At 59.7% G+C, this 26,080-nt stretch overlaps 1 protein-coding gene across 1 annotated transcript in view; it reads left to right on the forward strand.

Moving 5' to 3' along the window:
• The window catches only part of HMCN2 (hemicentin 2), a 37,020-nt gene that overhangs the window by 8,619 nt on the left and 2,321 nt on the right, over window positions 1-26,080 (forward strand). The window contains exons 17-74 of the mRNA XM_074161065.1: window positions 57-152; window positions 517-641; window positions 915-1,059; window positions 1,201-1,313; window positions 1,561-1,717; window positions 1,918-2,080; window positions 3,535-3,662; window positions 3,811-3,919; window positions 4,287-4,456; window positions 5,048-5,143; window positions 5,257-5,433; window positions 8,264-8,383; window positions 8,554-8,715; window positions 9,046-9,327; window positions 9,917-10,084; window positions 10,253-10,366; window positions 10,561-10,647; window positions 11,143-11,334; window positions 11,758-11,922; window positions 12,323-12,436; window positions 12,735-12,877; window positions 13,033-13,183; window positions 13,414-13,632; window positions 13,876-13,989; window positions 14,057-14,244; window positions 14,436-14,532; window positions 14,826-14,987; window positions 15,402-15,515; window positions 15,606-15,737; window positions 16,220-16,363; window positions 16,470-16,629; window positions 16,985-17,109; window positions 17,194-17,377; window positions 17,552-17,649; window positions 17,946-18,218; window positions 18,317-18,507; window positions 18,585-18,666; window positions 18,955-19,091; window positions 19,217-19,358; window positions 19,578-19,725; window positions 19,971-20,098; window positions 20,226-20,382; window positions 20,487-20,608; window positions 20,843-21,007; window positions 21,096-21,203; window positions 21,322-21,456; window positions 21,760-21,894; window positions 22,017-22,207; window positions 22,556-22,769; window positions 22,959-23,093; window positions 23,164-23,354; window positions 23,441-23,522; window positions 23,663-23,932; window positions 24,720-24,869; window positions 25,059-25,196; window positions 25,388-25,509; window positions 25,607-25,844; window positions 25,975-26,037. Coding sequence (XP_074017166.1) covers window positions 57-152; window positions 517-641; window positions 915-1,059; window positions 1,201-1,313; window positions 1,561-1,717; window positions 1,918-2,080; window positions 3,535-3,662; window positions 3,811-3,919; window positions 4,287-4,456; window positions 5,048-5,143; window positions 5,257-5,433; window positions 8,264-8,383; window positions 8,554-8,715; window positions 9,046-9,327; window positions 9,917-10,084; window positions 10,253-10,366; window positions 10,561-10,647; window positions 11,143-11,334; window positions 11,758-11,922; window positions 12,323-12,436; window positions 12,735-12,877; window positions 13,033-13,183; window positions 13,414-13,632; window positions 13,876-13,989; window positions 14,057-14,244; window positions 14,436-14,532; window positions 14,826-14,987; window positions 15,402-15,515; window positions 15,606-15,737; window positions 16,220-16,363; window positions 16,470-16,629; window positions 16,985-17,109; window positions 17,194-17,377; window positions 17,552-17,649; window positions 17,946-18,218; window positions 18,317-18,507; window positions 18,585-18,666; window positions 18,955-19,091; window positions 19,217-19,358; window positions 19,578-19,725; window positions 19,971-20,098; window positions 20,226-20,382; window positions 20,487-20,608; window positions 20,843-21,007; window positions 21,096-21,203; window positions 21,322-21,456; window positions 21,760-21,894; window positions 22,017-22,207; window positions 22,556-22,769; window positions 22,959-23,093; window positions 23,164-23,354; window positions 23,441-23,522; window positions 23,663-23,932; window positions 24,720-24,869; window positions 25,059-25,196; window positions 25,388-25,509; window positions 25,607-25,844; window positions 25,975-26,037 — 8,631 coding nt within the window. The remainder of the gene's footprint in view (window positions 1-56; window positions 153-516; window positions 642-914; window positions 1,060-1,200; window positions 1,314-1,560; window positions 1,718-1,917; window positions 2,081-3,534; window positions 3,663-3,810; window positions 3,920-4,286; window positions 4,457-5,047; window positions 5,144-5,256; window positions 5,434-8,263; window positions 8,384-8,553; window positions 8,716-9,045; window positions 9,328-9,916; window positions 10,085-10,252; window positions 10,367-10,560; window positions 10,648-11,142; window positions 11,335-11,757; window positions 11,923-12,322; window positions 12,437-12,734; window positions 12,878-13,032; window positions 13,184-13,413; window positions 13,633-13,875; window positions 13,990-14,056; window positions 14,245-14,435; window positions 14,533-14,825; window positions 14,988-15,401; window positions 15,516-15,605; window positions 15,738-16,219; window positions 16,364-16,469; window positions 16,630-16,984; window positions 17,110-17,193; window positions 17,378-17,551; window positions 17,650-17,945; window positions 18,219-18,316; window positions 18,508-18,584; window positions 18,667-18,954; window positions 19,092-19,216; window positions 19,359-19,577; window positions 19,726-19,970; window positions 20,099-20,225; window positions 20,383-20,486; window positions 20,609-20,842; window positions 21,008-21,095; window positions 21,204-21,321; window positions 21,457-21,759; window positions 21,895-22,016; window positions 22,208-22,555; window positions 22,770-22,958; window positions 23,094-23,163; window positions 23,355-23,440; window positions 23,523-23,662; window positions 23,933-24,719; window positions 24,870-25,058; window positions 25,197-25,387; window positions 25,510-25,606; window positions 25,845-25,974; window positions 26,038-26,080) is intronic.

Consider the following 26,080-nt stretch of genomic DNA (forward strand, 5'->3'; position numbering starts at 1 on the left):
CTTGCTTGGGGCTCTCCAGCCCCACCAAGCTCAGGTTTCTCCCTGCCGTGTTCCAGGCGCCTCGCTGGATGACCAAGCCGTCTACATCTGCAAAGCCCAGAACGAGTTTGGGAAAATCCAAGCGGAGGTCAAGCTCGTGGTCACTGGACACGGTTTGCTTTTACGTGCTTTTGTTGGTGTGTTGATCCTGGCTGTTGCCAGCACCGGCTGTGCCAGCGGTGAGGGAGCAGCAGCCACGTCAGTTCCTGGGCTGGCTGTGGTGAATGCCCAGCAAATCCCACGCCAGCGCAGGGTTTGGATAATGCCCTTCCACTTCTTTGGCTTAATGCACTGACACGCACTTGAACCCAAACTGTAGATGAATATCCCCAAATTAGTGGGGGGGGGCTGAATGTCGGAGCCGGCTGGTGCCGAGCCAATGTCTGGACCTTGGAAGAAAAGCGATCCAGATCTGTTCTCCTGAGCATTCCCAGCCAGTTTGTCTCCAATTAATATTGTTTCCCTTCTTTCAAGCAGCCCCAGAAATAGCTCTGGCATCCCCTGTGGTCCGTGCGCTCCCTGGCCAGCCCGTGTCACTGCCCTGTGTGATCCTGGCCGGGAGGCCGTTCCCAGCCCGCCGATGGCTGAAGGATGGGCAGCCGGTGAGGCTTCTGCACCCACCACGATGGTGGGTGGGCAGCTGCAAGCACAGCCCTGTGGCGGGGACTTTGCTGCAGGATGGGTGCCCCAACTGCCTGGGGCTGAAGCTGCTGGTGGAAGATGCCAGGGGAGCATTTGGGTTGGGAGGGTAGAGTGGATTCGTCACTGCATCAGGGCATTCTTACTTCTGAAGGATTGATTTCCCAAAGACACAGTGATATAGTGATGTTTGACCCCCTGGTCTGTCCTGCTTTCTGCTCTCTGCCCATGCCCAGTTAGCCCCAAGTGGCCACTACTCCATCCAGGCTGACGGGAGCCTGCACATGGACCAGGCGTTGCAGGGGGATGCGGGGAGGTACACGTGTGAGGTGACCAATGCCCTTGGCTCACACAGGCAGGACGTGTCCCTGGTCGTCCACGGTGAGTGGCAGGGTGCCTGGTGTCCCTGCTCTGGGGGTGTACGGAGAACGGATGCCCTCTGGTCTTAAGCAGCAAAGCACTGCTCTCTTTGGTGGACATGGCCCTGGCCATGCAGGATGAGGTGCTTCTCTTCCTTCCCAGTTCCTCCCAGCATTGAGCTTGGCTCTGTCCTTGTCACTGCCACCGAGGGAGCGGATGTCACCCTGCGGTGCAATGCCACTGGCGTGCCCCCCCCTGCTGTCACCTGGGCAAAGGTAGGTGACAAGGACTGGCAGGATGCTGTCCTCCTACCAGCCAGGCTGTAGGGTAACGTGTTTGGAGGGAACATAGCTTGCTAGTGTAGCTGTGGCTGCCCAGGGAGGTGGCATCAAGTGCCCTGGGAAGCTGGGACCGGGAGGTAGCCCACTCTGATGGGTCCAGAGCCCTCTTCTTTCCCTTGGGATGCTCAGCTCATGGAAGAGTCACTGCTATCTTCCTTCCTCCTTTCCCTTTCTTCTGCAGGGCACAGAGCCCATCTCACCGAGCCCACGCTACCACCTTGACCCTGATGGGACCCTCCGGATTCCATCGTCCTCCCTAAGGGATGCTGGAACCTACTTCTGCACAGCTACCAATGCAGCAGGCTTCTCCAGCCGGGAGGTGCAGCTCTCTGTCAGCAGTGAGTGCCCGGGACTGGCTCTTGTACCAGCTCCCAGTAAAGCAGCTCCAGAGGGTGACTGGCAGGGGGAGCATGGCCTTGGGACTCTCCTGGCTTCCCTGGGTCACCTAGCCAGGTTCCAGATGGGTTTGCGGGATGGGAAGAGCAGCAATGAGGGCTGTGGGGCACCTGAAACATACCCACACTACCTCTCTACCCAGCAAAGCCCAGGATCAGTGTGAACGGATCGCAAACATCAGACCCCATAACCATCCTGGCTGTGCTTGGGCAGGAGACCACCCTGCCCTGCGAGGTTCATGGCTATCCCCCTCCCTTGGTGGTGTGGACCCAGGAGTCCCAGCCGCTGCCTCTCGGCACTGCGAGGTAAGGAGAGTTGTGGGTGCTGGGGCCACGACCTCTTGGGATTGTGTGTCTCCTCAGGGGGGATGCTCGGTCCATGAAGGGACTCAGCTGCTTGGTAGGGAGATGTGAAGGCCACCCCTGGCACCAAGTGGCCAATGCTCAATGCTTTGGCAGGAGCTGAGGCAGCCAAGAGGCATGGCATTAGCTCTGCTCTCCTTGAAGAGCAGAGCAAGAACCACCAGGCTTTTTTTCCATTATACAAACATCTGCTGGGATGGAGCAGCTGCTCCTGACCCTTTGCGTGCCTGCCCTGGACACGGGGCTGGGGTTGAGAAGAGAAGGCGGCTCCAATGTAGCTCCTTGGCCCCACTCGCCCATCCGCCTTCATGCACATTCCTGCCTTGTGCCGTCACGGTGCTGGTGAGGCCAAGGACAGGCCTGGGGATGGTGGATCCCTGCGGGAGATGTTGGACCAGGTGGCTGCAGGGCACCGAGGAGGAGTTTTGAGGTCTGGAGGAGGAGAGGAGGAGGACAGGCATCTGGGGAGGTTGGGGATGCTGCAGCCTCCGCTGCCTCGCAGCCCACATATCAGGGGACTTCATGGGCTTTAGGCATTGAAATGCTCCTGGTGGCTTTATCTGCACTAGGACAGTTCAGTTTCAGTGGGGGACTTCTGGAGGCCCAAATTCATTTTTTGATGGTGTTGAGGTTGATGTCAGGCATGAGACAGTAATTTAATCTGATTTGATGGGAGGAGATAACCTGGAGAGTGGTTGGATACGTGTTTGAGCGTCTTGGTCTTCCCTCTTGGAAGGAAGACATGCTTTCTTTTTTTTGTGGTACATTAGCATCATGCTGGAAGTGGCTCTGTAGAATTGTGGGCCTTGATCTTGAAGTTAATAATTTCTTTCTGCACTCCTGAGGATTGCTATGGCCTGGGGAAACAGGAAGGTGTCTTGGTTTTGCCCTTGAAGGGACTGTGTTGCCTTGTCACTCTTGTCTTGTCTTGTTTCCTGTGGCTGCTCCCAGTTGACTTGTGCTGCTCCCCACATCTCACGTGCTTGTCCTCACGTGCCCGGGTGATTTATGGGAGCACGTGAGAAGGAATCTGCAGCCGTGGGCTGAGATGATGTTATGTCTGTGGAGCACAAACAGTGCTGGGAGCGAGTGCACAGCCAGCTCCAGCTGCAGGGGCTGTGCTCCATGGGGAGCCCCGTCACCCTTCATCCCCAAGTGGGTGGCTCTCGCTGCTGTCTTGTGCTGAGCTCATACAGGAGCTGAGCAAAGGGGGTTTGCACCCACGGACGACTTTGCCATCCTCCTTGTGCAGGAGGTGGCCCTCGGGACCTTCTCTTGGCTGTCTCAAGACGATGGTGGGCTCTCAGCCTTTAGCTGAGATGGATGATAGGTGATAGGTGGTGATGGATGACATGGCTGTTCCTCCCATCCAGCTTTTCTGCTCCCTTTTCCCCAAGCTACAGTGTCCTCCCTTCGGGGTCCCTCTGGTTGGCCAAGCCCCAGGTGACAGATACCGGCCTCTACACCTGCACGGCCACAAATGCTGCGGGGAACGCCTCACTCAGCTACAGCCTGCATGTCCAAGGTTCACATGTGCTGTTTAAAATGCTCCTCCTGTGGGCTTGGGTCTTAATGTACCACCAGGCTCCTGCACCCTCCAAGCCTTGGCTGTTCCCACATCCATGTGCCAGGGTCCGAGGGTGGTCCCAACCTGATGTCCCCTTTCTCCCCAGTCCCCCCGCAGCTGCTGATCGGTGATGGAGAAAGTCCCCTGACAGCTGTTGCCAACGAATCCCTGAGGATTCGCTGTCGTGCCATGGGCAACCCCACACCCCGGATCCGGTGAGTGCTGCAGGGTGGTGGGTCCTGCCCAAGTTCCCCTGACCTCCCTTAGAGGCTGCGTAACTCCCCGGGGGTGCTCTTCAGCCCAGCACACAAAGCTATGGCAGAGATTGGGATGGGAGCTCAGGGTGGGTCATGGGGACCTCCGACTTGGGGTGTCCCTTAGCATGGGAGGCATCCATTCCTGCTCCATGCCCCTGGGATCCTGCTCTGCCCAACGATCTGGGTACTGCCAGCTCCTTTCCAGGTGACAAGGGGACAGTCCTTGCTGCCAGCACCCCACTGTTCACTCCTTTGCTGGGTCGAAATGGGGGGTGGGTGGTGGCAGGACAGACCAAGGACTTGCCTTCTGTCCCCTTCCTCACAGGTGGCTGAAGGATGGGCGTCCACTGGGAGAGCAGGACGGTGTGGTGGTGTCCGAGGATGGTGGGACTCTGCTGATCGCCCGCGTGGGGCTTGGTCACGAAGGGGTCTACATCTGCCAGGGCAGCAACTGGGCAGGAGTGGCCCAGGCGGAGGTGCAGGTTTTGGTTCAAGGTGAGTACAACATCTGGGATGAGGCTCACTATTCCTTCCATGTGTCAGGGAGAACATGGCTGGCTAAAGGTGTGGATGTTCTTGGCGCCGCTTTTTGGGAGGTGTAGAGTCAGTAGCTTGATCCATTGGGATCTTGCCCTTTGCCAATGAGGCTGAGAGCTGATGGCCAGTGACACCATGGTAAAACATAGCATCCATCTTTGATGGGCACTTCCCAGTGGAGGGTTTACCCCTGGCCCCGTTTCCCCTCTGGCCAGACCACCCCTTGGTCAACATCAGTGGTTGTGATGCCGAAAGTGTTGGGTGTGAAATCAGGCAGGGAGCGGAGATCTCTGCCCAGGAAGGATGAATATCTCACTGGGGTGGGTAACAAATCTGCTAGCCGACTTGGGGAGCAGCAGTGTCACCATGTGGTGATATGGTCCCCTCCCAGAGTGGGGAGCGAGCCCTGGTCCCCAGCTGCTGCTCTCCCAGGACTCGGTGGGTGCTGAGAGCCCCTGGTGAGCCCGGCCATGCCCCACGGCACCACACTGTGTGGCTGCAGCTGGCTTGGGCCACTCAGATCCGATGACTGGGTGTGCTGGATTGCAGTACCTCCCAACATTGAACCCAGCGTGGTGGACCTGGCTGTCCTGGAGAATGGTACAGTGTCCTTGCAGTGCCTGGCCTCGGGGCTGCCCGCTCCTGGTGAGTCCATCCTCTCCCTTGGCTCCTGCTCATGTGTTCATGGGGCTTTCCCTGTGTCCCTTTGGTGACAGGGGCAGCAGCTCCTCACCGCTTGACTTCTTGCTTCCCTCCAGACATCACGTGGTACAAGGGGCATGAGCAGCTCTTGGCTGGACCAGGCCAGACCCTCTCCAGGGATGGGAAGCACCTGGAGATCCAGCATGCCCAGCTCTCTGATGCTGGTAGCTACCGCTGTGTGGCCTCCAACGTGGCCGGTGTCACTGAGCTCTGGTACAGTCTGCAGGTGACTGGTGAGTCCATGCCAAGCAGGGGAAGGGCTGTGGCTGCCTGAGAGCTGGGGGCTTCCATCCTCCAGCATCTCGTGTGTACATGGGACCCAGCCTTGGGACACATCCCTGGAAGATGGCTTTAGCAGAGCCCCTCTCCTTAACCCTGCTTGCAATTCCAGCCATGTTCATTCCAAATAATGTCCTAGAAAACGATGGCCCCATGGATGAGTATTGCCTGGTCCACACCATGGTTGTCCTACCCACCCCATCCCTTTTGCACTCTGCTGCTCCTGGTGACATTTCTTTGCCCCCCCACCAGTGCCCCCTCGGATCACAGCTGGCCCCAGCCCCCTCACAGTGATGGTGAATGAGCTGGTGACACTGGAGTGTGATGCTACGGGGACCCCAGCTCCGGTGCTGCTGTGGCTGAAGGATGGCAATCCAGTGCCCAACATGGTGGCAGGTGGCCCAGAGGTGAGACAGCTCCTGATGGAGGGGGGCTCACTGGAGACACCAGGATTACGCTTCTTTTCCATATTCTGACTTCTAAAAACCCAATTGCTGGAGCTGAGCAGGTGCAATGTTGCCCGGACCTGCCCCATGTTTGGTCCATGGGAGCATGGACCTGCTCAGCTCCGTGCTGGGCTTTCCTGCCATGAGGGGCATGGATGGGCAGAGGGTACCCGGGATGTGACAAGGACAGGCTCAAGGCAGGCTTATGCCCTCATCCCTGTTCCTGCGTGCTGACTTGCAGCCCAGCTGCCAGAGTTTTTCTGGTTTTGTGCTCATCTGGGCTCTTTCTGCTCCGTGGGGAGCACAGATCCTCTCCGGTGGGCGCGTGCTGTCCTTGCCCACCGCTCGCCTCCAGGACTCGGGGACATACACGTGTGTAGCCAGCAGTGCCGTGGGGGAGGACAGATGTGAGGTCACCCTCGAAGTGAGGTGTAAGTACCCCTGTGCATCCCCAGCCCCTTCCCACCAGCACGGCTGTGGGGTTGGATGTGGTGCTCGGGACTATGGGGCCGCTCTGCTGTCCCCTTGCAAGTGTGTGGGGCTGTGGGGGACCAGCCCTGGGGAGGGAGGGGTACCAAAGGGGGTGGCTCAGGGAAGGTGTTGCCCTGTCAATCTGTTTTCCAGTGCCCCTCACTGCCCTGGGCGAGGAGGAGAACGTCTCTGTCATTGTCAACCATCCAGTGACACTGGAATGCACAGTTCCCGGGGTCCCCCCTCAGGGGTCCCGCTGGCTGAAGGACGGGAACTTGCTCACACCAAAGCCGGGCTTGGAGCTGTCGGTGGAGGGGACTGTGCTCCAGGTGACACTTAGGAGTATTGCAGAGGATGGGAGGGGAATCAGGCCGTTTAAGAACCCCTGTCTCCCCCTGTCCACCCCTGGGAGGTGTCCCAGCTCCCAGGTCTCATCCTGACCCTGTCCCCATGGCTTCTGCCAGTACAAAATCCCCCCATGAAGGGGCCGGGTGGGTCCAGCATCTTAGTGCCTCTGCTTGCTCTGGCAGATCAGGCAAGCTGCCCTGCAGGATGTGGGCAGGTACACGTGCCAGGGACCAGGCCACCTGGAGAGACACTACAACCTTGACGTGTGGGGTAAGGGCTGCTGTGGCTGACATAGACCATCAGGGGTATACACACACACACATATATAGATACATAATAAATATATTTAGAGAGAGAGAGTGTGTGTGTGTATGTGTTTATATATATATATACAAACATACATACTATATTATATACCATTTATTTATATGTATAATGCTTACCTGGGATAGTTGACTGGCTTGGAAAACATTAAGTCCAAAATATTAGAGTTCTGCAAGACGATGGAGCTGGAGGTGGTAGGGAATCCCCACCAGAATGGATGTCAGAGGAGAAAAAAGCCAATGTTTGCATGAGTCTTGGGGTGAGATTTCTGTGACAATGCAGAAGAGGTGTCTCTCCAAAATGTGGGCAGGAGAGCAAGGGGATTTCCTTGCCATTGCCAGGGCTTCTCTGTCCTTTCTTTGCACTTGGTCAGCACGGGAGTTGCTGCAGGCATTGTCCCCCTGGCTCTGCCCCTGTCCAAGTCGGGAGGATGCCAGTGGTGATTCCCAGGCTGCTGCGAGGATGGGCACCGGCTGCTTTTGCTCACTTGATTCAAGCATCCTTGCAGCCTCCTGGTCCATTCAGCGTGTCCGCAGCGGCAGGGGCCAAGCCAGGGTCTGGCTTTTCTCAGGAATGCTCGAGGCCAGTTGGTGGAAGTCCTGCAGGCAGATAGCCAGAGAGTGGAGAAATTCCAGTTCTCCTGCTCCGGGCTTGTTCCTGCGATCCCTTCCCAGTGAAACGTTTGCACGTCTGGTGTCCTGGCTCGGGTGGATTGTTTGGGTTCTGCTGTTTTTGTTTTTCTGGGGTTTCTGGGTGTTGGGTTTTTTCTTCTACAAACTGATATCCCTCATGGGAAGGAGTTACCGTTTTCCAGCCAGCTGTATTTATGAGCAACTGAGAACAGCATCCGATAATGGAAAGAGTTAGGTAACCTTCCCAGTAAGCAGTGCTACCTAATAAGGCTGTGTCTGGCCAACCTGGGCTTGGCCTGCCTGTGTGGCTGGCGCGGGATGCTTGGTCATCCTCTGCTGTGGGCCACGTGCAATTAAAAGCATCACTTGCTTAATAGCTGGAGAGTCAAGATTATTGTTTCCACATGGAGCCAGTGCAGGGGAGGCTTGCTGGTTCTTTGTGTGAAGCCCAGCGGAGCCGTGGGTGGTGTGTAGCCAGCGGGACAGAGCTCCAGCAGGGAGCTGCCCCTCTCCTCTTGTCTGGTGCCATTAGCGAGCTTCTCCTCTCCTCTTGCCCCCTGCAGTGCCCCCATCCTTCTCCTCAGAAGAGCCTCACACCGTGTCCGTGCTGGAGGGGCAGTCCATCAGGCTGGCCTGCGAGTGCCATGGGATCCCCTTCCCCACCCTGAGCTGGCTGAAGGACGGTAGGGTCCTGCTCCTCGGCCTCATCCCTCCTGACACACATGTTGACCCACCAGACAGATGTTGGTCTCCTCAGAACAAGGAGTGCTTCATGCTGGGCAGCATCCAGCTTCTGGGTGGGAATTGGTCCTGATGGTAATCTGAGAGTGGCTGTTGTGTCCTTCCCTGACAGGTGAGCCCCTCTCTGCCCAACCTGGGAGCCCAAAGCCGGTATCTGCGGGAGGGAGGATGCTCTACATTGAGAAGGTACGGCTGGTGGACAAGGGGATGTACACCTGCGAGTGCAGGAATGCCGCTGGCAGCAGCAGCAAGGCGCATCACCTGGAGGTGCACGGTGAGCCAGTGGGGTCCAGAGACACAGAGGTTGAAGGTGCCGTGGTATCAATGCATGGTCTATCTGGACCCAAAATTTCACAGCCCTTGGCCGCTGCCTTGGGTGTTTGGGAAAGGCTGCTGCTAGCTGGGTTAGCTCTGCCCCTCCAGGTTTCCAGCTGATTACAGCTGGTTTTCATTCCAGCAGCCCAATTGCACTAATTCCCCCCCCCTCACATTTGCTTCACCCTCCTGCTGCCGCCGTCCAGACCCATGGCGTTCATACATCCACTTGCATACAACCAAGGGAGTTGTGAATGTCACCTCCACCCTGTGTCCTTCTGCCCCACAGCGCTGCCAACGATCCAGAGCAGCAGCAAAGCCCCAAAGAAGGTTTCTGTCATCAAGGCTGGTGAGACAGTTTTGGAGTGCGATGCCACGGGGACACCACTGCCCACGGTGATGTGGGTGAAGGATGGGCAGCCTGTGGCCAGTGGGGACGGGATCCTGTTTACGGAGCAGGGGAGGCGGCTGCGCATCCCCAAGGCGGAGGTGGCCCATGCGGGACGCTACGCTTGCCTGGTGACAAATGCGGCAGGGCAGGAGTGGAGACAGTTTGACGTTGCGGTGCATGGTAGGGGTACGGGACAGGGCTGGTGGCTGGGGTGTATGGGTGCAGGCAGGCTTGAGAGGGTGGTGATGTCGCACAGCACGAGTGTGGAGAACAAGATGACATGGAGGTCTCGGTCAACCCAGCACACAGAAGATCTTGAGTCAGAAGGGGGATGCTCTAAGCATAGCTGTAGAACTGGCTTCATCAGGCTGGAGTTTCTTTCCAGGGTCATTAGAGCAGACCATCTCACACTGCATAAAGTCATCTACTTTCCAAGGACTTAGGGAAACGTCATGGGTCAAGGTACCAAGCACTTGAGCTGGAAAAGGCCTGAGGTGGCTTGGGGTGTGTGGCCAGCTTGGTGTCACATCTGTAAGCGTGGGCTTCAGAGTGTAGGTAGGTGGCACGTACTTGCTGTAAGTCACCCATCCCATAACGCCTTTAAAGTTGACAACTTCAGATGATTCTCATGGTCTTCTGGGCTTGTGTCCTCAAACTGTAAAGCAGGAGGGTGGGAACAAGCCAGGTTTACTCACTCGGTTTTCTTCGTTCTTCTGCTGTCTTGGGGACTGCTTTGCAAATGGATTTCCATCCTTTTCTGCATCTCCAGTTCCTCCTGAGTTCATTCAAGGATCGGGAATGACAACCAATGTCACCGTGTCTCTGCATGGACCCCTGACACTGACCTGTGAGGCCACTGGTGTTCCTCTGCCCACAGTCACCTGGTCCTGGGATGGTGCTCCCATCACGCCCAGCGAGTACACGCATGTGCTTTCAGGTCAGGGATCAGGCATGAATGCTGTGAGAGATGGGAGCTTTGGGAACACATTTTGCCCCAATGCTGATGGGTGTAAATGCAGCAGAGCTCTAGCCCTGCAGGAGCACTGCTGGGATGGACTGGTGCCTGGATCAGGGCCCTGAGACCTCTCTGCTCCTTGACTTCCAGGGGGCTGGGTGCTGAGACTCAGCCGTGCACAAGCCCAGGATGGTGGCCACTACTCCTGCCTGGCCAGCAACATAGCTGGGGAGGCCAGGAGACATTTCTACGTGGAGGTCCTAGGTAAGGAGGGGTTCTCTGTCTGCTGCAGGATTCCTGGTGGGATTTCAGAACTTCACCCTTGCTGGGACAGTCACGAGTTAGGACTGGGCATGGTGGGAGCTGCAGTGCTGGAGTCCTTTGCGCCTTAGCACCTGAGTTTGGAGGCTCAGTGAAGCTGGTCAGCTGCTGAGTTCCCTGGTGGCTTGTGTTCCTAGTTCCTCCCCACATCGAGAATGCGGATGAAGAAGAGACCACCAAGGTTCCTGAGGGTCACCCTGTTACCTGGTCCTGCCTGGCTGCAGGTGAGCACCTCGCAGGGAGTGGAGCTGGTGCGAGCACGTGGGAGGTGGGGCTCAGGGACCTGAGTCTCCCTTTGGGGTGTGGAGCACATGGACGGCGCCAGTCAATGACATGAAAACAGCTGAAATCGGCTTAAGAGGTTTTTTGGGACAGTTCCTGGCTTTGCAGTTGGGCTGTCCGGAAAGTGCTGGACCCACGCGGGGAGCTTGTTCCACGACGTAACCTCCAATCTTTTCCAAATGGAGCTAAAATTCCTCTAATCTGGTTTCTTCTTTAGTGATGGGAATAATCAATCACCTCCTACTCAGGACAGTTTTCTTTCTTCTTGCTGGCTCATCTAGCAGCCTCTAAAAATCTGATCCAGATCATGATAAGTTTGGATTTGGGTTGATGTCCCTGCTTCCCAGAAAAGTTCTGGCGCAGTGACCCCAGTCAGGCTGTGTTCACACATGGAAAAACTTGCATGAAGGCCAAAACTTGCTTTCCACCCCGCACAGGCAACCCCCAACCAAAGATCACCTGGCTGAAAGATGGCCACCCTCTGCCTAATGGAAACACCTTCTCCATCTCCCCTGATGGCTCCATGCTCCACATCCCCCAAGCCTCCCTGTCCGATGCCGGCCGCTACTCCTGCGTGGCCTCTAGTGCTGTGGCAAATCAGACCAAGCACTACCTGCTGGATGTTTCAGGTATGAGATGCCTTTGGACGGAGGGAGCGTCTCGGGTGTGAGCAGGGAACAGGGGCTTAGAGGGCTTTTTAGTTGCCTGCCCCAGGTAGGTGGTGAGGATCCCTTAACCCTATAGCCAGCAGCATGGTATGATGTCCTGGACCTGCTACAAAGCCATCATGAGACCTCTTGAGGGGCCCATCTAGTGAGGGACCTATTTGTGATGATGGCTCGTGGGAAGGCAGCGAATGTCTTCTCTGTCTCCTGTGCTTTTGGAGGGCAGAGACTGAAACTGGGCTTGTGCTGTGCGTTTCACGTGCTGTGCATTTCACATGCTGTGGTCAAGTTCAACTCCCTGAACTTGGGTCATGCTCTCTGGTGGGTGGAAGCACTAATCCTAAGTGGGTGCTAATGCTCATCTGCCATGCAAACACATCTCTGCAGCGAGTCCTACATTTGCTGGAGATGCCGCTGCAGAAGAAGTCACAGTGATCATCAACAACCCCATCTCCCTGGTCTGCGAGGCTCTGCCATACTCATCTCCCAACATCACCTGGCTCAAGGATGAGGTTCCCCTCAAAGTGTCTAGAAACATCCAACTGCTTCCTGGTACTGTGCCGGTGTCCTCAGGCTCCGCATGACTGTGGTGTGGCCCCTTGCTCTATGCCCTGGGGAGTGGGAGTGATGCCTTTTCTGGGTCTAGATGTAGTGTAGAGCAGTGGGATGGTGAGAAGTCATCATCCTGCAGGACCCTAAGGGCTCAGGCCATCAGCTGGATGCTGGTCTTCCATGTGCTACATCATCTGATAATAGCTAGAGCCTCCTTGGCAGCATCAGTGAGACAGCACTGGTTTTTCCAGCCTGGAAACTGGGCTCTTGGAGAGCACTAAACCCTCTCAAGTCAGGTTTGCAGGTGATGAGCAGGTCCCTTAAGATGTCTTCTTGTGCTGCATGGGGATAGAGAGCTGTGGCTGAGAGGCAACCTTCTGAGGAGATCCCCTTTGCCCAGGTGGCCATGAGCTGCAGATCCTGAACGCCCAAGAAGAGGACACAGGCACATATAGCTGCATCGTGGCCAATGAAGCCGGGGAGGCCATGAAGAACTACTCCGTGAAGGTCCTGGGTGCGGGAGCTCTCCATGTCCTTCCTAATTCCTGCAGCAACCCCTCCACTGTAACCGGGCCAGTGGCCCTTCCCTCCCTGTACCTTCACCCTGGGCAGCTGCACCTTTCACAACTGGTGCTCAGTCATAAAAGTATCAGCACATGGCCCCAAAAAGCCTCTGGTCTACGCTGGGGAGGGTGAAGGGGTCTGTCTGAGGGTGTCAGCAGCACCCCAAGGTGCTGCCTGTCACTGATTAGGGCAGACTAAGAGTTTGGGGGCTCTTCTCTCATCCCAACTGTGTCGTCTCTCCCCACTAGTTCCTCCTTGGATTGCCAGAGATGACCCTTTGGGGGAATTTGCCATGAAAGAGGTCAAAGCCAGGGTCAACAGCACAGTGATGCTGGAGTGTGAGACCTGGGCTGTGCCAGAGCCGACCATCCGGTGGTACAAGGACAAGCAGGTGAGGTCCTAACTGCAACTGCTGCTGGTTTTGGGGACCCTCCCAGGTGGATGGAGTTGAAAGATACCCTTTATATGGCTGCCTGGGCTCTGTCCCACTCCTGGCTGTGTAATCCTCCAATTTCTTCCCTGCCTTGGGCTGGGATCCTTGTGCAGCTCCTGGAAAGCACTGGCCACCTCCAGATCCTCAGCGAGGGGCAGGTCCTTCAGATCAAACCAGCCAGCGTCTCTGATTCAGGGCACTATACCTGCGTGGCCACCAATGCCGTGGGTGAAGATGACAGGGACTTCATCGTGCATATCCAAGGTGAGCCCTGGGCAACTGGCCAGTTCCTGGAGCAGCAGGTGTCTCAGCAAGAGGAGGGGTCCTTAGTGGGGGTCCCTCATGGGAGCAGAGCAGGGTGATCAGGAAGAGGGTTTGTATCTGCTGGAAAACAGACATCTCCTTGGCCCCAGTCAGGCCTGGGCAGATGCTCTGGTTGCACCTGGGGGTGCAAGTCCCCATTCCTCACAGCTGACCACAGCCTGTCCCTGCAGTGCCACCCCTCTTCCAGCAGCAGATGAGCCCCAACGAAGCCCTTGAGATCTTCTACCGGGAGGAAGACCAGGATGGTGAGGTGATGGAACACCGGCAGGCCATCCTCGACCAGCCCACTGCACTCTACTGTGACACCAACGCCATCCCACCCCCCCAGCTCACCTGGTACAAGGATGGGGAGCCCCTCTCCCCTGGCCCAGGGGTGCTGATGCTGCTAGGTAATGGGGATGGACCCTCTGTGTGGGGTTTGGGGGGTTTCCTTCAGCAGCTTTGTGGGTTGAGAGCATCCATAGCATGGGAGATGTTGGACCCTGTCCCCATGCTCCTGCCAGCATGCACAGCACCCGTGGGACCCGCAGTGTCACTGGGGCCGCATTAGGGATCTGCGGACAGAGAGGTTGGAGGGGACACTCTGACCCCTGTGGAACCATTCCCTGTCCCAACCCTGCCCTGTGCCACAGGGGGACGGGTGCTGCAGCTGCGGGCAGTGCGGGAGGAGGATGCGGGCAGGTACACCTGTGAGGCGGCCAATGCGGCGGGATGGGACCGCCTGCACTACCTGCTGGAGGTGCTGAGTGAGTACAGGGCCGGGGTGGGGAGTGGATGGAGGTATGTGGCAGACCCATAACCGCCTGCTTCCAGGTGCTCCAGCCATCCATGGTGGCATGGAGGACCTGGCTGAGGAGGTGACAGCCACCATCAATGGCACCGTCCGCTTCAACTGTGAAGCCACCGGGCACCCAGTGCCTGTGGTGTCCTGGCTCTGGAATGATGTCCCCATTGTTGTCAGTCCACGGCACCAGCTCCTGGAGGGTGGCAAGGTCCTGCAGGTCAGTGTCCCCCGGACAGGGTGGCTGTGCCGAGGGTGACATGGGAGACACCAGGTGGAGGGGATGGGGCACTGTTCCCTCCCCAGGGAGGAGGTTGCCCTGGTCTTGCCAGGTACTTAGGTTCCCGTGGGAGCTCCAGCAGCTCCCTGGCTCAGGGCAGCCCTCAGCAGGGCTCTGGTCTCCTTTTGCAGGTGGCTGCAGTGGAGGCAGGTGACACTGGCAGCTACACGTGCGTGGCCGAGAACCCGGTTGGGTCAGCTGAGAAGCACTTTGCCCTCGCCGTGCAGGGTAAGTCACCCCTAGCAACCCTTCCCTGGGTTGCTGATTTACCCTGTTCCTCCTTCTTCTCCTCCTCCTCTGCTGGATGGAGTCTCATGTGGCTCCTGAGCCACGTGGCTGCCTTTGTCCCCCCCCTCCCCGTGCTTGTCACGCTTGCCCAGCGTGAGGAGGTCGAGGTGCCAGCATGCTCCAAGAAGGCGAGATGCTCGGTGCTTGTTTCCTCCTGGGGAGCCCTGGGGAGAGCTTGGCCTCCACAGTGACAGTTCCCCTCTGGCACTCTCTTTTGGCATGTGTCGGAGCAGAAGCACCCCAGATCATGAGCGCAAACCCCGAGAGCATCGATGGCATCGTCAATGGCAGCGTCTCGCTGGTGTGTGATGTCCAATCTCGCCCTGCTGCGGAGATCACCTGGTACAAGGATGGCCAAGTCCTGCAGCTCGGTGAGGAGGTGACCGTCACCCCAGGTATGTTGGGATGAGCAAGGATGACAGCCTGTCCCCTACTAGGGCTTGGCACAGTCACCAGCTCTTGATGGTGGGCTTCAACTCCCCTAACCTTTTTGTCTGGATGCTGTATGTGGGTCTTGCGCTCAGACTTTCAGCCATAACCACATGCTACCAACTTACTGCTGAGTGATACGTGCTGGAAAGGATGAAGGTTGCATCCTGCAAACCCTGCGCTGCTGCTCCCCAGGAGCTCAGCACCCTTCTCTTCTGTGCATAGGGAGGCCTTAGATCTCAAAGAGGGATTTTGTTGACCAGAAACCTCTGCACGGAGCTTGACTGGCTGCTGAGGGATGGGTCAGCTTGCTGGCATGGTGGCCTAGACTCAGTCCTGTCTCCAGCCAGCCCTGACCCCTTGCTCCCTGCTTCTTCCAGACTCACGGGTGCTGCAGCTCCCTCGCCTGCAGCTTTCCAGCTCGGGCACATACATGTGTGTGGCACTGAATGCGGCCGGCCGGAACGAGAAGCACTTCATCCTCACCGTTCATGGTGAGTGGTGAGGGCTCAGCCAGGAGCTGATGGCAAACCCTGGTCCTTGTGTTCCTGCTCACACACCCCATCCCTGCTCCTCCTCCCCAGGGACCCCGGGCATTGAGGAGCCACAGCAGGAGACAGTGGATGCCGATGTGGGGAGCCCCCTCATCCTGACCTGCCAAGTCACTGGTGTGCCCGCACCCACCATCACCTGGCTGAAGGACGGGAGCCCGCTGGGTATGTGCTCGGGGGGGTGTGCCAGGCTGCCATCCCGAGCCTCACCACGGTCCTGCCTCAGTATCTTCATTTCTAATCCCCCTGTGGGAGCACTGCAGGGCCCCATGGGGGAGGAGGCAGAGCACGAAGGGGCTGGCGTTTTCCCTGCATGGCTTTGAAGAGGCCTCGAATTCATTCCTGAGGCTGCAGCAATGGGATGTGGGCACGGGATGTGGTGGAGACATGAGGGGGTGAGCTCCCTGGGTACCAGCCCTTGGGTTACTCACTGGGACAGGGGATTGTCCCCAGACCAGTGGCTCTTTTCTCCCGCAAAGCTCCAGCAACGCATGGTGCAAACACCCTCCTCTGTAGAGCCCTGACCTCTGCTTTAACCAAGTTGCCAAACCTGGGTTGTGGGGGTGGGAAGGAGGGAGTGTGGCAACATGTCTGGGGAGGGCTCAGAGGGGTTCTGCTGCAGCCCCCTTCACCCCATCTCCTTGCAGAGAGCAGCCCGGAGCGGGGCCTGGTGTCTGGGGGGGCCCAGCTCCAGCTCAGCCCCCTGCAGCCCTTCCACCAGGGCTGGTACACCTGCCTGGCGCGGGGCCCGACCACCACGGCACGTAAGGACTTCATGGTGCTGGTGCGAGGTAGGGCTTCCCCAGGGTGGGTGTGTGGGGGTCCCCAGGGGCTCTTCCTCAGAGGAGAGCCTTCCTCCACCTCCTCTTCCTTAATCTCCTTCTCTTCCTGAGGCAGTGGCGCCCCGAATCACCAGTGCGGGGGTCCCCAGCGAGCACAGCGTGCTGGAGGGCAGAGGGGTGAGGCTGGAGTGCCGGGCAGAGGGGCAGCCCACCCCCCAGATCTCCTGGCTGAAGGATGGGCAGCCCCTGAGGCTACAGCCCCCTTCACGTGCCCGGTGAGTCTGGGGGGGCACCCCATGGGCTAGGGATGGCACAGCCCTGTCTGTGCCTCAGTTTCCCCATGTACAAAAGATCAGTGCAAGGCTGAGCTCTGCTGCTTCTCCTCATCTCCCTGCTTGGGCTGGGATGAGCATATCCCAGCTGTTTGCTGAGGAGCATCATCCCCATGTCCTGGATGGTGCTGACACCTGGCATGGTCACTGTCACCCTGGCATGGTCCCAGCGCCTGTGCTGGCCTTGCAGCACACCCCAAAATCTTCATCTTGGGTTGCCACCAAGCGCAGAGCATCTCTGCCCCATGGGTTCATTAGGGACAGACACTCAGGTCATTGTCCCGTCCTCCCCACGCAGGATGTCCCTGGACGGCAGCTCCCTGCTCCTTGAGGGGCTCCAAGCTGCCGACTCAGGGGCTTACACCTGCCTGGCCCGGAACAGCGTGGGCGAAGACGCACAGCTGCAGACACTAAGCGTGCTGGGTGAGCAGGGCTGGGGGCCACGGGTCACCACCAGGGCCACCCATCCCCCAGCAGTCCCATCAGCCCCTCTATCCCCTTGTCCAGTGCCCCCCAGTATCGAGAGAGGCACCGATGACTCAGAGGTGGTCCGTGGCATCCTGTCTGCGGCGGTGACACTGGAGTGCCGGGCACGGGGGTCCCCTCCCCTGCACGTGAGCTGGCTGAAGGATGGGCTGCCCCTGCGCCTGTCCCCTCGTGTCACCCTGCTCTCTGCCGGACACGTCCTCCGGTAAGAAGTGACCCTAGAGTGATGCTCAGGGGATGGTACCCGGGTTTGCGTGCCAGGATGGTCATGGCTGCACCCCGAGGTGGCCGCATGTCAGCGTGGAGACCTTGAGGTGCAGTGGGGTACCCAGAGCTGATGTGTCTCCTCCCCATCCCCATGCTCCGCTCCATGGGGTAGGATCTCCCAGGCACAGGTCTCTGACGCCGGGCTCTACACCTGCATCGCCTCCAGCCGGGCAGGGGTGGCCGATCGCAGCTTCGTCCTGCAGATACGGGGTACGGGGCAGCAGGGGGGTTGGGCAGAGCAGAGCAGAGGGCACCCAGGCACCAATTTTGCTGGCACGTGTTGTGCTTTGCAGCCTCATTTCCAAACAGGGTCCTGAGCAGGGTCCTTGGCCACCGAGGTGGTCTGGGAGAGGATGGAGCGAGGCAGGACCAGCTTGAAAGCAGTCCCAGAGCACCCTGCAGGGAGGCTGAGCTGCCTCTGGGTGCTTACAGGACACCAGGGCACTGCCAAACCCGTCCCCAGTTTGCTCCCATGTCCCCCCTAAAGGGAACCCCTCCCTCCCCAGTGCCCCCTATCCTGGAGAGGACCGAGAGCAACGAGGAGCAGATGGTGGCTGAGGGCTCTGATGTCACCTTCACCTGTGAAGCCACTGGGTCCCCAGCACCGGCGGTGACCTGGATGAAGGATGGCAAGCCCCTGGCATGGCAGAGCAACCATGTCTCTGGTGGCCCACGGCTGAGCCTGGTGGCTGTGGGGCCAGGTGACGCGGGGGTGTACTCCTGCCTGGCGGCCAATGAGGTGGGGGAGGTCAGCAAAGCCTTCCACCTCCTGGTGTCGGGTGCGTGTCTTTCCCCGGGGATTTGGGAAGGGCAGCTTAGCCAATTTTTTGGGATCAACGAGGGGATGAGTCCACCTGCCTCACCGTGTGCCTTGCAGAGCCACCCCGCATAGAGGCTGCGTCCCAACCCACCGAGATGTCCATTGTCATGGGCAACCCGCTAGAGCTGACGTGTGTGGTGACAGGCGTCCCCGTGCCCACCGTCACCTGGGAGAAGGACGGACGGCTGCTGGCAGGGCCCTGGCTCGTGTTGGGGAATGAGAGCACCTTCCACATTGAGAGCACTAAGGTAGGGGCTCCTCTGTCTTCTCCTCACCCCTATTTTCTTTTCATGCCTCAACTTTTCCCTCTCCTGGCTTTGCATAGATGGCTGATGCTGGCTTGTACACCTGCCTGGCCGCTAGCCCCGCCGGGGAGGATAGCAGGAGTTTCCATGTCAGCATCCAAGGTAGCGTGGCCCCAGCAGTACAGCAAGGAGGGTGCTAGCAGGGGGTGCTGGGGGGTGGTCAGAGAGATCTGGGGGACCAGAGAGTCAGAGCATCTCCTGCACCCATCCTTGGGGTCACCGGGGGGTGGGTGGGAAGAGTGGTAGGGGTTGTCAAGCCTCCATTGGGCAGGATCTGGAGCACAGCGTGAGGTCCTGCAGAGCTGGTAGGCCATGCGTTACTTACGGGAAAAGGTATGAGGGTGCCCAACCCACGTGGCACCCCCTGACCCATTGTCATGCGTCCCACAGCACCTCTCAGCATTGCGAGCATTGGAGAGACCCAGAGCATCACTGCAGTGATAGGGGGGCAGCTCATCCTGGAGTGCCCTGAGGATGCCGTGCCACCCCCCCGCATCGAGTGGCACCGGGAGGGCTCCCCGCTGCAGGTACCTGTGATGGGACTGGGACCGGGCACAGGCAGGGGGTGGGATGAACCTTCGCCATGCCCGTCATGCTGGTGGTGGGGGCAATGTGGGGAGAGCTGCTGACGGGGACTCCCTGGGGCTGTCAGGAGGATGCCCGCAGGCAGGTCCTGGCCGAGGGGCGCTTCCTGCAGATCCAGGCCGTAAGGGCGACCGACGGCGGCGAGTACAGCTGCAGGGCCACCAACGTGCTGGGGGACACCAGCCTACGCGTCCGGGTGGAGGTTCATGGTGAGTGATGATGCCCTGCCATGGGACTTTGCTGGCAGTGAGTGCCAGCTCTGTCCATGTTAGTTCAGGGATGTGCAATATTATGGGATGTCCTAAGGCTGGGGTGATGGGAATGGAGGTTGAGTGATGCCCAGCCTCCGGTGCTGGTCTGGGCTGACGTTCTCCATCCCCTGAGCCCTGTCTCCGATTTTCTCTGGTGTTGGCTGGGCACTGCCGTAGTGGCCCCGGAGATCCAACCAGGCCCCGAGGAGGTGAGGGCACTGCTGAACGGCTCGGTGGTACTGCCATGCCAGGCGGAGGGGTGGCCCGTGCCCCGGGTGACATGGTGGAAGGATGGCCGACCCCTGCCCCTTCACGGTAGCAACAGGTATGAGGCTCTGCGGGTTGGTGGCACCAAGAGCTGGCTTTCAGATTGTGGCACCCTCCACATCAATAGGTGTTTTGGTATGCCCGGAGCAGAGATGGCCCTGTCACCCGCAAAGAGATGTGCTCTGTCTCCATGGCAGCTCAGTGGATACTTGCCACATCTGGCTGTAATGTCACGTATCACCTTCCCAGCTGTGTGTCCCCATGCATTACAGCTCACAGGGCTCCCTCGCTCTCCCTCCCCAGGCTGCAGCTCCTCCCAGGTGGCTCCCTGCAAATCGACCCCATTCAGGTCCAGGATTCGGGCTATTACCTCTGCATGGCATCTAGCCCCGCTGGCTCCGACCGGCGAGGCCTGGACCTCCACGTCCTGGGTAAGGAAAAGAGCCATACGGATCTCTTCTGGGTTCAAGTCCCTCCAACCCACAGCTGCTGGGCTGCTCTCATCAGTGCAACGATGTGCTGCTGTCCTCTACTCATTGCCTCCATGCCTTTCTGCAGTCCCTCCCGCCATCGCCCCTGGGCCCTCCAACCTCACCCTGCTGGCTCAGCAGCCGGCCACGCTGGGCTGTGATACCTGGGGATCCCCTGAGCCCCACATCAAGTGGGAGAAGGATGGCCAGCCCCTGAACCCACACCTCCCACCCGGTGCCTACAGGTACCTAGAGCACTGCCACTGAAGAGTCCCCCCATAGGGTGGGGTTTGCCCCCTCTCGCTCTGTGGGGTGGGGGCTGACCCCGATGTGTGCTTGGCCCGCACAGCTTGCAGACCTCGGGGTCACTGCTTATCACCAGCCCCGGTCCCGGGGATGAGGGGTGGTACGAGTGCATTGCCACCAACGCCGCCGGAGAGGCACGCAAGGTCTTCCTCGTGTCCATCCACGGTGAGGTCCTGGGGGCTGTGGGTCTTACCAAGAACGGCTTTCCTGGGGTCTGTCACCACCACCTCAGGTGTGATGTGGGTGTGCTCCGGCCCCCCACAGGGTTGGGTCCCCTCTAGAGGGCTAGAGATGGAGGCGGGTAAGGGAGGAAATAGAAATACCTATGCCCGCACACACGGGGGTGGGATCCCCTTCAGCATTCCCATGCAGCCCTGCTCACCTCCGTCACTTCTCCAGTGCCCCCCACCATTGCCGATGACCTTACGGACGTGGTTGTCACCCGGCTGTCCCCCGCGGTCCTCACCTGCTATACCTCCGGCATGCCCCCACCCAGGGTGTCATGGAGCAAGGAGGGGGCTCAGCTGGGCAGCCGAGGAGGGGGCTACCGCCTCCTGCCCACAGGTATGGGCACAGGGCAGTCCAGCCCTGGTGGGGCGGTGGGTCCTGGCCACCTGTCCCGCTGCCTCCCCTCTGCCCGCTCTCTTCCCAGGGGCCCTGGAGATCAGGCAGGTGCTGCCTGCACACGCCGGCCGCTACACCTGCACGGCGAGGAATGCTGCTGGCACAGCCCGAAAACACCTCCAGCTTGTGGTGTATGGTATGCATGGCTCCCGGGGCCCCTGCTCCTGGGCATCCTGCTCTCGGGGGTCCCACTCCCTCTGCCTTGGCGCATCTTGGGGGAGCCCTGGTGGACAGCACTTCCCTGGTGCTTGCAGAGCCCCCTGCCTTGAAGCCCCTGCCCGGCATGGTGATGGTGATGGTCAACACCAGCACGGTGCTGTCCTGCGAGGCAACCGGTGTCCCCCGGCCAGAGGTCACCTGGCAGAAGGATGGTGTCCACATTGCTGGAGGTGAGTGGGAGCCCACTGGGGGCTGGCAGAGCCTGCACTGCTTGCCAGCCTTTGCCTGGGGGGGGGATTTGGGTGCCTGGGGGTTGTAGACTTCCCAGCAAGTTGCTGGGTGGCACTGTGCATGGGTCCTCCTGGCTCCCAGCTGCCATCCAAGGTGGGTGCAGCAGCTACTGGAGTTGTTCTCCAGGGACTCTTCAGAAAGGGGCACTTCTACAGGGGAAGTAGTCCCTGCACACTATCCATCCACACCGCAGCATGTCTGCACTGCCCCATTCTGCCCTTCATTCCTGCCCATCCTTGCAGGGCCCAGGCTGAAGGTGCTCCCCAATGGGCAGCTGCATTTCCTTCGAGCCTCCCCGGGGGATGCAGGCACCTATCTGTGCATGGCTCGTAACCCCTCGGGCACCGCTGCAGGGAGGACCAGGCTGATCGTGCAAGGTAAGGCAGGTCCAGGGGCTCCAATTTTTGCCCCCTCCTCTGCTCTGCTCCTTCCCCAGCACCTCACAGTAAAATGTGGTTGTCAAGGTGTGAGCAAGTCCCTGTCCTCTTGCCCCATCCAGTGCCTCCCGTCATCGCAGCCGGCCCAGTGGAGCTGGCTGTCCTGGAGGGGCTGGAGGTGTTGCTGCCCTGCGCTGCCCACGGTGTCCCTGAGCCCCGTGTATCCTGGAGCCGGGAGGGAGCCCCGGTGCGGGGTGGTGGGCGGAAGGCCACCGTCCTGCCCTCTGGGGAGCTGCTGCTCCGGGACGTCCAGGTGAGCACCATCCCCTTTGGCAGCCAAGCTAGCTGTAAGGTTGGGGAGCTGAGAAACAAGTGTCTTTTGCTGCAGGAAAGAAAGCCCAGGTTGTTCTGCACCCTGATGTGCCCCTGGCTGCTTTCAAAAATCTTTGGCAGAGGGAGAGCCCTGTACAGTCCTTGGCAACAGGCTGGTGGGTCAGGGCAGTGGCGGTTTGTTAACATGGGCTGGAAAAAGTGGCTGTGACTGAGACTTGACTTTTTGGGTGCACAACAGCCAGCAGAGCCATAAGCCAGTGAGCCAGAGCTGCATCTGAACCCCAGACCCAAGCTTGACCCCATCTCATCCTCCCCTTTCCCTGTGTAGGAAGGGGATGCTGGGATCTATTCTTGCACTGCGGTCAACTCGGCCGGGAGGGCTGTCCGCCAGCTCTCTCTCTCCATCCACACCCTGCCCACCTTCACCCGCCTGCCCGGAGACGTCACCCTGAGCCGGGGCGAGAGGCTGGAGCTAGTGTGTGCTGCCTCAGGCAGCCCCCAGCCCCGCATCACCTGGATGGCCAATGGGCAGCTCATCACCGGTGCGTGGCCAGGGGACCATGGGCAAGACGGGCAGAGGATGCTGAGCTTATGGGGGGGATGTGATCCTGGCTCTATCCCTGTCCTTTTACCACCTTTCGGGGTCCCTGGGGTGTTGGCATGGTTGACTGTGTGGGGTTATAACCAGCTGGTCCCTGTCTGTGCTTTTTGGCGGGGTTTGCACCCCACAGACGGTGTGTCGGAGCAGAACGGCTGGAGCACCCTGCGGCGGGAGACAGCCACCCGTGATGACAGTGGGACCTACGTCTGCCGTGCCGAGAACAGCGTCGGTGCCATCAGGACCGCTGCATTTGTCTCTGTCAGAGGTAGGTGCTGGTGGGGAAAACGGGGTGCCCGGCCAGCCTTCCTCCTCTGCCACCCCTCTCCCTTCCCCAGAGGCACCCATCATATGGGGGGACCCCAACACCTACCAGGTGGAGCACCCCGGGGGCGATGCCCTCCTCGACTGTGACACCCAGGGCCACCCCGCACCCCTTGTCCGCTGGAGCAAGGATGGGGTGCTGGTGGCAGCCAGCGGGCGCCTACGCCAGCTGCAGAACGGCTCCCTGGCCATCCGCGCCGTGGAGGTGAGTGGGGCCTGGGGGTGCCAGCGCATTTTGAGGAGCTTTCATGGCAAAGCCAAGTGCTGTGCTAATGCTATTGATCCTGCTAGAGCACCGATGTGGGGCACTACCGCTGCGTGGCAGAGAATGATGCGGGCACAGCAGCGAAAGTTGTCACCCTGGCCCTGCAGAGTGAGTGTTTCCCCCTTTTGCACCCTTCTTTTGAGGGACTGCAAATCATGTCACCCCTCAGCCCCCTGGATTACCCCTCAGGAACAGCCCCAGCACTGTTGGGATGCGGCGGCACTGCCCACATCCCTCTCCCTGCCCAGGTGCCCCGGCGGTGACAGTGACACCGCGAGCGGTGGCGGTGCACGTCGGGCAGCGGGTGCTGCTGCACTGCACCGTGTCGGGGGAGCCCACCCCCTCCGTGGAGTGGCAGCGGGATGGGCAACCCCTGCCTGAGGGTCCCCGTGCCCGTGTCCTGCCCAATGCCACGTTGCTCCTGCCCGCCGTCAGCCACCGTGATGCCAGCACCTACTCCTGCTTCGCTCGCAACGCCCTGGGGTCCGCCATCGCCCACGCCTCCCTGGCCGTCCAAGGTGGGTGCTGCCTGGGGGCTTCTGCCTGGCTCAGGGGGCTGGGGCTGCCCCCCAGCGCTGTTACACCCTGAAGTAAAATCTCCTACACGGTGGTTTGGAGGGACATCGCCTTTTTTTTGCTTACTCTAAACCCCTTGGTTCATACCCTGGTTTACCCTCCTGTCTCTTCCGCTGCTCATCTGAAGGTCTGAGCCCAGATGAACCCTTGCCCCAGCAGCTGCTGCATGCCAGCCCGTGCCCCCGCTCCCCCCCTGCCCCTCCTTCCTGCATTTGCTGCCCGTGATTGAATTCCCGTTTCCCAGGGGCTCTGCCAAACGCACAGGCATATCCTCCGCCGCTGCCCCCCGGGGAGCAGAGGGCTGAGCTGGCTGGCAGCACGGAGGAAGCGCCGGGTGCCCTGCGTGCCCTCTGCACGGCTGCTGGTGTTCTGCTGCCAGGAACGCCGGAGGAGAAGCAAATAAAAGCTTGGGGTTGGAGCCAGGGCCATGGGGATTGATACAGAGCGGTGTTTGGGGGGGTGTTGGTGCACATCGGTGTACACAAGGCATGGGGTCACACTCACAGCGTCCCCCATCAATGTGCCACCGAGCTGCCTGGACCCACGGGGTCTTTGGGGGCTGCACTTGCAGCCAGTCAGGGACACTGTCCACCTTGCTCTGGCCGCCTTCACCTCCAGAAAATTGGATTTTCTTGACGCACAAATTATTGAGAGGGGAGATGGGAAACTGCCCTGCTTTCTCACGGGAGAGCAGCCCCAACACTGCCGCGCCTGTCCCTTTTGCCCCAGGAGAGCCACACCGGGTACGGGGCAGCCTGGTTGGTGTCATTAATGCCCATGAGCTCAGCGTTGCCACCCTTGATGCCAGCGTGCTGGACGACCCACACTCTGGCACCACCGTGGTCCAGAGCAGCATCAGCAACATCCCACCCGCTGTAGGTAGGTGGTCACCCCTGTCCTCCCCTTGGGGAGCATGGAAGGTCAGGTGATAATCTTGGGGGATTTTTTTTTCCCCGAAAAGCAGCACCCCCTGTTTGTGCTGTGCCCCATGGGGGGGTTGGGGAGGGCTGGGTGCCCCCTTAGGAGGATGCTGGCTCTGGGTGACACCCTCTCTCTCCCACCCCCCAGGGCCGCTGATGCGGGTGCTGGTCACCGTCATTGCCCCCGTTTACTGGTCCTTGGCACACACCGGTGGGGGGGCCCGTAGCGGGTTCCTGCTCAGCCGGGGCACCTTCCGGCAGGACTCGCAGCTGGAGTTTGCCACAGGTGAGGGATGTTGTGGCCCCAGGAGTGTCAGGGGCTGCAGAGGCTGGTCCTGACGGCCTCAGCCTCCATCTCCCCCATGCACCGTCCCCGGGGACTCAACCATTGCTGTGCTGAGCTTCACAGCCGGAGATGGAGCTGCGTTTGGGGGTGCCATGGGCTGCTGCTCACTGCTCCCCCCCCGCCCCCGGCAGGGGAGCTCCTGCAGGTCACCCACCTGGCACGGGGCACGGATGCTGCTGGCTCCCTGCTCCTGGACAGCGTGATCAGCGGCTCCGTGCCGGAGAGCATCAGTGAGGCCACGGTGCTGCTGCAGGTGCCAGCGCTGCCCGTCCTCCCTGCGGGGACAATACTCCCATGCTGGGAGCCTGGGGGTGTCTACGGCCTGACCCCCCCTCTCTGCCTTTCCCCAGGACTTCAGCGAGCGCTACGTGCAGACGGGTGTGGGGCAGTTCTCGGGGGGCTCGGTGCAGAGCTTCCTGCGGGATGGGCACATCATCCATGCCCGCTGCAATCACACAATTGTGTACGACCCCCCCGAGGGCCCGCAGCCCCCCCAGGTGCAGCATGTCCGAGCCAGTGCTGTCAAAGCCTCGTATGACCCTGATTCACAGGAGCTCCACTTCCAGCTCCGTGCCTCACTTGATGAGGGTAACGAGGGGACTCCCAGGGATGGGGATGGAGACGCTGGGATCCCTTTTCAGTCCTGGGTAGCTGAGGGTGCAAAGGCCATGGCCCTGCAGTGACACGTACCTTCTCATCTTCTCTGCTTGTTTCCCAGGGGCTGAGGGAGACCAGTGCCCACCAGGATTCATCCTGAGCCCCGGGCAGCTGCACTGCATTGGTACGGACCCTTCTTGAGGGGGGCATGACGATGGCAAGGGGTA

This window comes from Numenius arquata, chromosome 19, assembly GCF_964106895.1.
Source record: "Numenius arquata chromosome 19, bNumArq3.hap1.1, whole genome shotgun sequence".
NCBI lineage: Eukaryota > Metazoa > Chordata > Aves > Charadriiformes > Scolopacidae > Numenius > Numenius arquata.